The sequence below is a fragment of the Salmo salar genome, chromosome ssa02 (assembly GCF_905237065.1).
Source record: "Salmo salar chromosome ssa02, Ssal_v3.1, whole genome shotgun sequence".
In the NCBI taxonomy this organism is placed as follows: domain Eukaryota; kingdom Metazoa; phylum Chordata; class Actinopteri; order Salmoniformes; family Salmonidae; genus Salmo; species Salmo salar.
In genome coordinates, this window is record NC_059443.1 from 90235622 (window position 1) to 90249119 (window position 13498).

At 41.1% G+C, this 13498-nt stretch overlaps 1 protein-coding gene across 1 annotated transcript in view; it reads right to left on the bottom strand.

The window, feature by feature from the left end:
* Window positions 1-5873, bottom strand: part of LOC123732753 (zinc finger protein 135-like) — an 84216-nt gene extending 78343 nt beyond the window's left edge. The window contains exon 1 of the mRNA XM_045712006.1: window positions 4930-5873. Within this exon, the coding sequence (XP_045567962.1) occupies window positions 4930-5218 (289 nt within the window). The 5' untranslated portion in view covers window positions 5219-5873. The remainder of the gene's footprint in view (window positions 1-4929) is intronic.
* Between the last annotated feature and the right edge of the window lie 7625 nt (window positions 5874-13498).

The following is a 13498-nucleotide window of genomic DNA, read 5'->3' on the forward strand; positions in this document are numbered from 1 at the left end:
TATGTACATGTAGGTAGAGTTATTAAAGTGACTATGCATAGATGATAACAGAGTGTGTGTGTGTGGGGGGGGGCTTCCTCTGACACCGCCTGGTAAAGAGGTCCTGTATGGCAGGAATCTTGGCCCCAGTGATGTACTGGGCTGTATGCATTACCCCCTGTAGTGCCTTGTGGTCAGAGGCAGAGCAGTTGCCATACCAGGCAGGGATGCAACCAGTCAGAATGCTCTCGATTGTGCAGCTGTAGAAACTTTTGAGGATCTGAGGACCCATGCTAAATCTTTTCAGTCTCCTGAGGGGGAATAGGTTTTGTTGTGCCCTCTTCACGACTGTCTTGGTGCGCTTGGACCATGATAGTTTGTTAGTGATGTGGACACCAAGGACCTTGAACTTCTCAACCTGCTTCACTACAGCCCCGTCGATGAGAATGGGGGCGTGCTCTGTCTTCCTTTTCCTGTAGTCCACAATCATCTCCTTTGTCTTGATCACGTTGAGGGAGAGGTTGTTTTCCTGGTACCACACGGCCAGGTCTCTGACCTCCTCCCTATAGGCTGTCTCGTCGTTGTTGGTGATCAGGCCTACCACTGTTGTGGCATCAGCAAACTTAATGATGCTGTTGGAGTCGTGCCTGGCTGTGCAGTCATGAGTGAACAGGGACTACAGGAGGAGACTGAGCAGCACCCCAGAGGGGCCCCTGTGTTGAGGATCAGTGTGGCGGATGTGTTGTTACCTACCCTTAAAAAACATGAGCTGGCGCACACCCAGAAAAATAGTTTGTGTGGAGGTCCTGACTAACCGCGAATAAACTATAAACTATCAAAATAAAGAAAGTTGTACACTCCATGTTTAAACTCCCAGCAATTGATTGGGTATTTACCAACGTTTCAGCATCACTGTGCCTTCCTCTGGGTGATGTCATGAATACTTGAACCAGGTTATGTAGACAAACAGTGCAATTAGTGTAACCAATGACAATAGTGAGGGGTGTGTCATAATGATTAAGTTAATTAAAATGAATTAGTGAAACTGTTAAAAAATAGTATATGTCATATTAAATATTTGACTCTATTGTTATCATATAGAAACATCATGGAATATTGTACATCATATTAGCATCAACATACATTACTGTTTCATTCAATTTCATATTTTCAAGTTCAGAAGTCAGAACCCATCACCTGCTATGTAAAAGAGACAGAAGAATGCACAATGGTCAATGCTATCTGGGATCCTTGGGACATCCCTACCCTAAACCCTAACCTTAACCCCTACCTTAACCATTTTAAATGTCAACTTCAACAGGCTAGGGACATTCAAGGATGTATCTCTACCTGAAAATACATGATCTAAGTGATTGATAGTTGGTATTCAGCAGTCATAAAGCCTAATTTACTTTAATGAACTACTAAAATAGTGATTTTGTCAGACAGCATAGACAGCAGCTCTACACTTTATTGACTGACTGACTGATCCATTCATCCTTCCATCCCTCCTCAGCCTTCCTCTCCTCTGAAGACCCAGTGAGGGTGGAGCTCAGTCAGAGAGCTGTTGAGGGACTGGTTAGGAAGAACACTTCTACAGCCAGAGAGGTGAGAGGTCACACATGGTTTAGATGGTAAATAGTTATGTCCCCTTAGTGGTTCATCACGTCAGCAAAAGGGAATATGTTCCATCATCTATGTTTATTTACATTAGTGCAAATTGTCCACTGATATTGGTGTAATTTCTGACCCCTTTTGGCTGTATGAAAGTTAATTTCCCCTCAGGCACACACATTTGTTCTTTGATATTATGAAGGTCATTTGTGTCAAATGTACTTTTCCCCACTCATTCACCCCATCTCTTTATATTGCTGATGCATATTCAGTGGCCTGACTGCATCCAGACTATCAAAGGCCCATCCTGGTAGATCTGAACCTAATGCAGCTTGGAGTGATCGGTTGACAGAAGTCACATTTAGGTGCCAGGTGTAACTGAGGCCATAGATGCTCCATATCCATTACTTTGAGTGTTTTATATAATATGACTGTGTTTCTGTGTTGCAGGGTCAGTCAATAAATGGAACAGCAAGGCCACAGAACATGACATAAGCAGAGCTGTGGGAGACCACCTCAAGCCCCTGGTAGAGCCGGGGGTGGTGTTTACCACTCCTTCAGCAGGCTGGAAAAGTGGGATTGATCTGGTTGATCCATTTGTTTGTTTCAGTTTTCAGTAGTTGAATCCTTTTCCTTGAAACATTTTTCATCTTCAACAAATGAACTGGGTTGGTTGAAAAGTGATACTCAATGTACATACCAGCACTATTTTGACGTAGTTGAAGATATGTTTTTCATACTAAGATGGACCAAGATATGTGTTGCTTTTGCAAGTCTGTTGATTGGTTGGTCATTGGGTTAATTTGTTTTGCAATATGTTCAAATCAAATCAAGCTTTATTTATACAGCACATTTCAGACATGGATGCAACACAATGGCTTCACAGGAAAAAACAAATGAAAATAAACAAATATTTACCACAACAAACATATGATAAAAAACAGTAGACTAACATTCTAAGGAAATGCCATTGATTGTTAATATTTTAATTGGATGCAACATCCAACCCAAAATATAAGCTTGTTTTACTACATTGTTTGTTGTTACGTTCCCCAGCAAGAAAAAATTAAAATGTTGCTCAAATAGAAGAGGAACTAACAACAACTAAACAGGTGGGGTTTTAGGAGGGGTTCTGAAAGACACTATGGGGGTGTCCACTGAAAGTTGACTAGTAACAACAACTGGGACCTAAAAGACACCCACCATGAGACCCACTAAATCTGCCCAAGAAGAGGCAAACAAAAGAAAAACCCACACCAAACTTAAAGACAGGAAGTAAACCAAAAAGGTGGAGCAACTAAAGGTGTTGACTCTCTACATGTATCAAGACAACTGGAGCACTGGGCCAGACACTCTTACATAGAACCTGGACCAGCTCAGGTGAAACACCTTCCCACTAACGAGATGGACAAGCCAGCACAGGTGTAACACATACTGACTAACGAGGTGACACCAATCAGTGCGTCCTACGTGCTAACGAGCTAGACGTGCTAACGAGCTATACGTGCTAACGAGCTATACCTGTTAAAGTCCAACCTCAAAACATAAATAGAAATACCAAAGCCTGTAACACCTTCCCCTTTAAGACAACAAATATATCCTATATTTTTGATGGACAAGTTTGCTCACCACCAACAGAAAACAACTTCCATTTCACATTATGATCATCTACAATGCTTCACCTTCACCAATATAAACATGGTGTCTACTGGATGTCAACAATTAAAAACAAGAAAAACACGTATTTCTAAACAATAATATACAATAGTTTTATTTTCTCTCCTTTTTCTTTCTATAGAATCCTAAAACCCACTAGCTTCTAGAACTCTCGCCTTCCTAAAACTCACTAGCTTCTAGAACTCTTGTCTCCTTGGAACGAGCCCAAACAAAACTCATCTCCAATACGGAAAAACGTGCAGTCAAAATAAATTGTGATCCATGGCAACGCACTGGCTAAACGCAAAACACAAATCTTTTTGACTGCCCACCCTTGAGACAATCAGCAACCAAGTTGTCCTTACCACTGACATGTCTGATTTCAAGAGGAAACTCCTGCAATATCCGTAGTAACTTTCCACCTCACTGCAGAGCTTCTCTCTCTTTTCAGGGTTCACTAGATAGGCATGTTGTTGGATCGGGGCCCAGTCCCCAATGTCATGCTCTAGTACATTTGGTTTGGCACATCTGAGAATGAACCCTGATATTCTAAAAGCAGGATAACAATGTCAATATTATTGTACCAAAAAAATAAGTCAGTTGGTTGCATAAATAATTATCATTACTAAATGTTACATGAAATGTAAATATGAAATATTTGATTGCATAGTCTTATTTTCGATGTCTTTTCAATGACATGTTGCTAGATGGGATATCCCCAATGTCAAAACACAGTTTTAACGTGTCTAAATCAATAACCAACATGCAGAAACAGTTTGTGATATATTGAAAACCTAAACATAACATGTGCTATGTACACAAACATCTGCCACAATAATCATATTACTTGTATTTTTTTAAAACAAGCTCCTTATAAACTGCACAAGCAGCAATAAATCACTGATATCGAGTAGGGGGGGAATTAGGTTGTACGTGATGTTGAAACTAACAACTAAACAAAAACACATGGAAATGGGAGATATATTTTACCTCACTGGTTAGAGGACTACCTGCAGAAGACAGTCATCTACATTTTGGAGTGATGCATTTAAATGTAGGGGTCGCTAAACAAAGGAACACAACACTTATTCATCGATATCATGCTAAAATAATTTGTGTGACAGGAGGGAGATGAAGTTGCACATCCTGTTAAAACGAACAGCTCAAAAACCACATGGAATCTGGGAATAATGTGTACATCACTGGTTAGAGGACAATTTGTAGAAAGCAGCTAGCTACATTTTGAAGTGTTGCATTTGGATTCAAGTGCGTCACCAACGTGGTAAGTGTAACACAGCTCTTTTTTTGTTAGTCACTTTTTGTTAAATCTCATAAATAGTACTATTCCATTTCAGAGCCTGGATTTTCCCCCTGAGGCTAATATCCATATCATGTTGAAATCAATAGAACAGGGGGCAAATGTTTATGGTTGTACATTGTGACATCATTAAAATACTCCTACTACAAGGTTAAAACATTCTACATTGTGACATTATTTCATCGATATCATGAAACAACTCCTTCATGTATTTTCTGATGTTTAATCAGAGAATCTCTTCCCACATTGATCACAGCTATGATATTATCTTGTGTGTGTTCTCTGATGTGATAGCCAAGCAAATCTTGTCCCACATTGAATACAGCTATATTACAGCTATACTACAGCTATACAGCTATATTGTTTCTCTCCTGTGTGTGTTCTCTGGTGTATAGTGAGATAGCTAGACATAGAAAAACTCTTCCCACATTGAGTACAGCTATATGGTTTCTCTCCTGTATGAGTTCTCTGGTGTTTAGTGAGATCTCTAGATGTAGAAAAACTATTCCCACATTGGTTACAGCTATAAGGTTTCTCTCCTGTGTGAGTTCTCTGGTGTATAGTGAGATAGCTAGATGTAGAAAAACTATTCCCACATTGGTTACAGCTATAAGGTTTCTCTCCTGTGTGTGTTTTCTGGTGCTTCTTCATATTCTGTGAAGATGAGAATCTTTTTCCACAATCTGAACAGTGGAATGGTTTCTCTTCTTTGTGTACTCGCTGGTGTCTAGTCAGATGGCAAGATGAAATATAAGTCTTCCCACATTGATCACAGCAATAAGGTTTCTTTCCTGTGTGTGTTCTCTGGTGTACTGTCAGTTCACTAGATGTAATAAAACTTTTCACACATTGATTACAACTAAAAGATTTCTCCCCTGTGTGTGTCCTCTGGTGTGATAACAGGTTGCTTGACTGAGTAAAACTCTTCCCACATTGAGTACAGCTGTACGGTTTCTCTCCTGTATGTGTTCTCTGCTGTATAATCAGATAGCTAGATGTAGTAAAACTCTTCCCACATTGATCACAGCTGTAAGGTTTCTCTCCAGTGTGTGTTCTCTGGTGTACTTTTAGTGATTTTAATCTTAAGTAACTCTTCCCACAATCAAAACAGTGGTGAGATTTCTCTCCTGTGTGTGTTCGCTGGTGTATTTTATGTTCTGTTGAAGATTTGCAATGTTTTCCACAGTCAGAGCAGCAGATAGATTTCTTCCCTGTGGGTCTCTGCTGGTGTTTCTTGAGGTGATAGAATCTGGACAGACTCTTCTCTGACTCGTTAGCATCATGATGTTGAGGCTCCCCAGAGGATCCATGATAGTCACGTCTCTCTCCTGTGTGAACAAGTCAGACAGATAGTTAAAGGCTCACAACAGCAGAAATCCACTGAAAAAGGTGATGCAAACAGCGTAGCCATGATACTGTACAACAATTGACGTCTGTAATGAATGTTAAAATTACTTGACAATTGTCTTAAGACAGTCAAGTGAGCAACAATAGTCATATTTAGTATTGTTTTCACATTAGTAGTAACTAGAAATAAGTAAAAGGTGTTGAACTCCTAAGCAGTGTGCCAGGCGACTTTTGTTCTCAAATATAGGCAACTTTCTGTGTTTGCTAAAATTGCGACAAGGGCAATGCACACACAATTTGATTGCAGAAACACCTCCCTGCTAATGCAGAAACCGCTAGTTATGGATGTAGTATATCTGCCTGGAGCAAAAATGGTGAGCAACTGGCCTAAGCTGTGCCATTAGAGATTCTGGGTTCGAGTCCAAGCTCTGTTGCAGCCGGCCGCGACCGGGAGGCCCATGGGGCGACGCACAATTGGCCCACCGTCGTCCGGGTTAGGGGAGGGTTTGGCCGGCAGGGATATCCTTGTCTCATCGCGCACTAGCGACTCCTGTGGCGGGCCGGACGCAGTGCACGCTGACCAGGTCGCCAGGTGTACGGTGTTTCCTCCGACACATTGGTGCTGCTGGCTTCCGGGTTGGATGGGCATTGTGTCATGAAGCATCGCGGCTAGGTTGGGTTGTGTTTCGGAGGACGCATAGCTCTCGACCTTCGCCTCTCCAGATTCCGTATGGGAGTTGCAGCGATGAGACAAGACTTTAAGTACCAATTGGGGAGAAAAAAAGGGGTGAAAAAAAAATATATATTTAAAAAATGGTGAGCAAAGATTAGTTTTCACAATGTATTCGGAATATTACAGCACTAGATCAGGAGTGCTACTCAAGGACTTCAACCAGTAAAATGCTCATTGGCTAGTTTTCCATCAGCCTGACAATGAGGTTTTGTCCACTAAGTGTATGCCAAAATGGTCTATAATCTCACCTAACAATAACATAGGTGACTTTATGGGTCCTACAGTAGGTCTAACAACAACATAGACCTAGGACTATAAATCATTTAATATTTCAGGTGAAACAAGGAGACTAAAATGTCTTTGTCATGACAATTCATAACCTGATCACCTGATAATGTTGTGAATAATCCCACTAGGCTACTCTGTAATGTGTTGTCATTCTAAATGTCCTGAATAAAGGAAAATAGCTCTGTGTGTTGTACAATAGCCTATCCATCAAGGAACAGTTCTCTACACATTATGAGCTAAGTATCTCCGTTTCCAAACAGACTAACGAGACCCTACTGTAAATCAAGTAAACAATAACACATTATAAATATCGATTTGTTTGGGATGTTGGATCCAACGTGGAGCACGGCATAACTGTCTTTACCGGTGTAATGAATGAAGAACTACATTTGACTGGCACTCAGAAAATGATTTCCTGGATCAGCTGATGATAGTTGAACATGTGACTGTAACTAAACAGCTACAGTATTAAGAATTATGTGTAATTATTGAAGAACCGCATTAATGACAGTATCCATTTGGGAGTTGTCAATAAAGTTAAGGTGACTCTCGGTTAGAACCATTGGATTTAGTAAACTGAAATGATTTAGGATTTCTGTGCCCATGAAAACTGTTTTCCCAGCGTAACATAAGGAGACAATAAATGTTACGTAGTTAGAGAGCATTTCAGAGAACTGAATACAAAAACTGTCCGACAGCAAGATCCAGTATTTAAGTTAACCTGTTAGGGCTAGGGGGCAGTATTGACACGGCTGGATAAAAAACCGTACCCGATTTAATCTGGTTACTACTCCTGCCCAGTAACTGGAATATGCATATAATTATTGGCTTTGGATAGAAAACACCCTAAAGTTTCTAAAACTGTTTGAATGGTGTCTGAGTATAACAGAACTCAAATGGCAGGTCAAAACCTGAGAAGATTCCATGCAGGAAGTGGCCTGTCTGACAATTTCTTTCCCTTCTTGATTATCTCTATCCATTACAGAGGATCTCTGCTGTTACGTGACACTTCCTACGGCTCCCATGGGCTCTCAGAAGGCGGTAAAAAGCTGAATCGTGGCTTTGCAGGCTCTGGTTGAAAAAAAGTAGCGCGTTTGGGTAGTGGCTGGTTACAGTACTGTGAGACTCAGGCGCGTGCCCGCGTCGACCCCATGCTATGTTTTCTTTTGTCTGTTTACCTAAACGCAGATTCCCGGTCGGAATATTATCGCTTTTTTACGAGAAAAATGGCATGAAAATGGATTTTAAACAGCGGTTGACATGCTTCGAAGTACGGTAATGGAATATTTAGAATTTTTTTGTCACGAATTGCGCCATGCTCGTGACCCTTATTTACACTTCGGATAGTGTCTTGAACGCACGAACAAAACGCCGCTATTTGGATGTAACGATGGATTATTTTGGACCAAACCAACATTTGTTATTGAAGTAGCAGTCCTGGGAGTGCATTCTGACGAAGAACAAAGGTAATCAAACTTTTGTAATAGTAAATCGGAGTTTGGTCAGAGCTAAACTTGGTGGGTGTCTAAATAGGTAGCCGTGATGGCTGGGCTATGTACTCAGAATATTGCAAAATGTGCTTTCACCGAAAAGCTATTTTAAAATCGGACACCTCGCTTGCACAAAGGAGTTCTGTATCTATAATTCTTAAAATAATTGTTAGGTTTTTTTTGGGAACGTTTATCGTGAGTAATTTAGTAAATTCACCGGAGGTTTGCGGGGGGTATGCTAGTTCTGAACGTCACATGCTAATGTAAAAAGCTGGTTTTTGATATAAATATGAACTTGATTGAACAAAACATGCATGTATTGTATAACATAATGTCCTAGGTGTGTCATCTGATGAAGATCATCAAAGGTTAGTGCTGCATTTAGCTGTCTTCTGGGTTTTTGTGACATTATATGCTAGCTTGAAAAATGGGTGTCTGATTATTTCTGGCTGGGTACTCTGCTGACATAATCTAATGTTTTGCTTTCGTTGTAAAGCCTTTTTGAAATCGGACAGTGTGGTTAGATTAACGAGAGTCTTGTCTTTAAAATGGTGTAAAATAGTCATATGTTTGAGAAATTGAAGTAATAGCATTTCTAAGGTATTTGAAAATCGCGCCACGGGATTACACTGGCTGTTGCGTAGGTGGGACGATTTCGTCCCGTCTAGCCCAGAGAGGTTAAAGTTCATCATATGACAAGCTTAACGTTATGACTATAACTACTGTTCCCTGAAGGAGGGAAACTAGGTACAACATACTATTAAATCCACACGTTATGACTATAACTACTGTTCCCTGAAGGAGGGAAACGAGGTACAACATACTATTAAATCCACTGGCTTACTGGTGTTCTTCCATGCCGTCCCTGGGAGGGGTGCGTCACTTGAGTGGGTTGAGTCACTGACGTGGTCTTCCTGTCTGGGTTGGCGCCCCCCTTGGGCTGTGCCGTGGCGGAGATCTTTGTGGGCTATACTCGGCCTTGTCCCGGGATGGTATGTTGGTGGTGGGAGATATCCCTCCAGTGGTGTGGAGGCTGTGCTTTGGCAAAGTGGGTGGGGTTATATCCTACCTGTTTGGCCCTGTCCGGGGGTTTCATCAGATGGGGCCACAGTGTCTCCTGACCCCTCCTGTCTCAGCCTCCAGTATTTATGCTGCAGTAGTTTATGTGTCTGGGGGCTAGGGTCAGTCTGTCACATCTGGAGTATTTCTCTTGTCTTTTCCGGTGTCCTGTGTGATTTTAAATATGCTCTCTCTAATTCTCTCTTTCTCTTTCTCTCTCTCGGAGGACCTGAGCCCTAGGACCATGCCTCAGGACTACCTGGCTTGATGACTCCTTGCTGTCCCCAGTTCACCTGGCCGTGCTGCTGCTCCAGTTCCAACTATTCTGCCTGCAGCTATGGAAACCTGACCTGTTCACCGGACGTGCTACCTGTCCCAGACCTATTGTCCCAGACCTGCTGGAACCCTGACCTATTCACCGGACGTGCTACCTGTCCCAGATCTGCTGTTTTCAACTCTCTAGAGACAGCAGGAGCGGTAGAGATACTCTCAAAGATCGGCTATGAAAAAGCCAACTGACACTTACTCTTGTGTTACTGACTTGTTGCACCCTCGACAACTACTATGATTATTATTATTTGACAATGCTGGTCATTTATGAACATTTGAACATCAAGGCCATGTGCTGTTAAAATCTCCACCCAGCACAGCCAGAAGAGGATTGGCCACCCCTCATAGCCAGGTTCTTCTCTAGGTTTCTTCCTAGGTTTTGGCCTTTCTAGGGAGTTTTTCCTAGCCACCGTGCTTCTACACCTGCATTGCTTGCTGTTTGGGGTTTTAGGCTGGGTTTCTGTACAGCACTTTGTGATATCAGCTGATGTAAGAAGGGCTATTGAAATACATTTGATTTGATTTGATTTATGACTATAATTACTGTTCCCTGAAGGAGGGAAACTAGGTACAACATACTATTAAATCCACACCTCGCTGGAAGCCCCGCATTCCACAGGTGATGAGCGTGAGACTCAGATATATTCCTTAAATGATTTAATCCTTAAATTTAATACCTCACTTCACCGACCCAGGAAGTGGCGGAGCCAAACAGGTGTTGTAACTCGTTCATAACTGGCACGCAGATCGGTAGAAATGGTAAGATAAATTGGCACTTCAAACAGAAATGGAAAAAGTTTGCCTATTTTACCGGAAACTTCAGGAGCATAACGTCAGAATTAACGAAGGCCAGCAGCAGGTGGGAATTGGTTATTTTCTTCTGGTTATATTGATCTCTGGCTTCCTCAAGTCATTTGTGTGTGTTAATTATTTAATCAAATGCTTGAAGCATCAGTTCAGTTCAAGTTCTGCACATACAGTTGATTTTATTAAACACATGGGGTGTGTCTATATGAACAAATACACGTCATACAATTTCAACCAATCAATTGGTAGAAAGAAAATACTATTTTTTTTAATCTGCCCTAGAACATACATGCATTCAGACCCCTTCCTTTTTACACATTTGGTTATTATAAAATGGATATATTTTTTTCAATTATCAATTTTCAGACAATACCTCATAAAGACATCACAATACCCCATAAAAGTGAGAGAAAAAAAGTTTAGAAATGCTTGTGTATATATATATATATATATATAGGTCATGCCAGTAGGTTACAGTAGGTTGTATCTCTCTAGGTCATGCCAGTAGGTTACAGTAGGTTGTATCTCTCTAGGTCATGCCAGTAGGTTACATCTCTCTAGGTCATGCCAGTAGGCTACAGTAGGTTGTATCTCTCTAGGTCATGCCAGTAGGTTACAGTAGGTTGTATCTCTCTAGGTCATGCCAGCAGGTTACAGTAGGTTGTAACTCTCTAGGTCATGCCAGTAGGTTACAGTAGGTTGTAACTCCCTAGGTCATGCCAGTAGGTTACAGTTGGTTGTATCCAAGTGGAAACAATTATCAACCCAATGTGGAAAGTGTTGAATTTGGTCAACAACAAAATTAATGGCTTATTTGCTACGTGAGGTTTACTTGATCTAACAGAAGTTTCGTAATGATTAAGTTGTTATGTGGACACGTGACATACCGACAACTTTGATAGAAACACTATAGGAGTTGTCTCCAGATCGCTATGCATATTCATGCTAGTAGCTTAGCATCTCTCTCCATTGAATACAGGCGGTTGACGACAACAACCCTCATAGAATATAAACAATAGATTACAATAATAAGATGTATCCACCAATCCAAAGACAGGATAGGCGGGAGATAGACAACCCACAGTGCAGCTTTGTGGACAACGACTCCCCTTGTTAGGGCGGAGAGACATCTTGTCAGTATATCCATAATCTTTGGTGTAGCCAACCCAACTCTCACATGGCTCTATTGTGGGGAACGGTGTGTAGTAAAACATCACTACATTAAACTCACTACATGCCGTGGCCCCCGAAGTCTGCGGTCAGCAGATAGACCCTTCTCAAATATATATGTTAAGTCACTTTTTGGAAACGGAACGGAGAAAACAAGGGGTAGCTTGTTCTCTACGTCCTGATTCTAGACATATCAGTCATCATCCCAGGGCCCTCCGTTGAAGAGGTATTGACGAGCCAACTCCGAATATCCAAAGTTAAAAACTAATTGAAGGTGGTACTTACTGGTGTTAATCAGATCTCCTATCTCCTCCTCTTCATCTTTCAATGTGACAGTAATCTCCCCATCCTCCTCTTTCACTCTGAACACGTCTTCCTCTTCTTCTTTCGCTGTAACAGCCTCGCCCTCTACTTCTTGTTTTACTATAACATCCTCCTCTTCCTTCTCCTCTTTCACGACAATGTTCAGCCCCAGAGCTTCTTTCTCCGTCCAACAGACCTCCTCTTCTTTAACAGGAGGGGAGTAGTTTAGGGAGCTCATGTTCGGGGATGTTAGCTAGCTAGCTATCATTAGCGACTAGGCTAATGCTAACTTAACCAGCCAGCTACTATAGCTGACTAATATAACAATAACGTAATATTAAATTAAATAGGTTAACAAGTAGATACGATAGACGTGTGTCTAAAACACAGTAGCTAATATAGACCGAAAGCGTATAAATAGCTTGAATCTTTCGGCTATGTTGGCTAGCAAGCTACCGAGGTGGTTGACGAGCTGTTTATGAAGAACCGTCCACTAGATTATACGTCACGCTGCAGCATCGCCTGAAAGACGCACATCGCCGTCTGCTGACTGGAGGGAAACGCTGTTGAGGAGCAGATTTTATTTTCAGATAAAGATTATTTTAAATGGATTTAATTAAATAATACTGTTATATTGAGACATACAAAGACCTGAATGTGTTGGTTGATTAGTGCGAATTTGTTTTTTTATTTTTTACTAAGGACATTTAAGGCAGTTTCATTCAGTCAAACTAAATATAAATTATTAGCCAATTGCTGTAGGTCTATACTGCTCCTACATGGTGCAACAATACATCATGTAGATGTATATAATGAACAGACTAGGTCTTTACTGCTCCTACATGGTGTAACAATACATCATGTAGATGTATATAATGAACAGACTAGGTCTATACTGCTCCTACATGGTGTAACAATACATCATGTAGATGTATACCACCGTTAAAACGTTTGGGGTCACTTAGAAATGTCCTTGTTTTTGAAAGAAAAGCACATTTTTGTAGACAGTGTGCTGGCTTTCTTGTTCTTTAACAAAGCTTTTGTAAACAGTGTTTTTGCAATGCAGCAATTCAACCATGAAGGTCTGATTCATGAAGTCTCTGAACAGTTGATGTTGAGATGTGTCTGTTACTTGAACTCTGTGAAGCATTTATTTGGACTGCAATCTGAGGTGCAGTTAACTCTAATGAACGTATCTTCTGCAGCAGAGGTACCTCTGGGTCTTCCTTTCCTGTGGCAATCCTCATGAGAGCAACCCATACCTTGTCACAACACAACTGATTGGCTCAAATGCATTAAGATGGAAAGAAATTCCACAAATTAACATTTAACACCTGTTAATTGAAATGAATTCCAGGTGACCACCTCATGAAGCTGGTTGAGATAATGCCAAGAGTGTGCAAA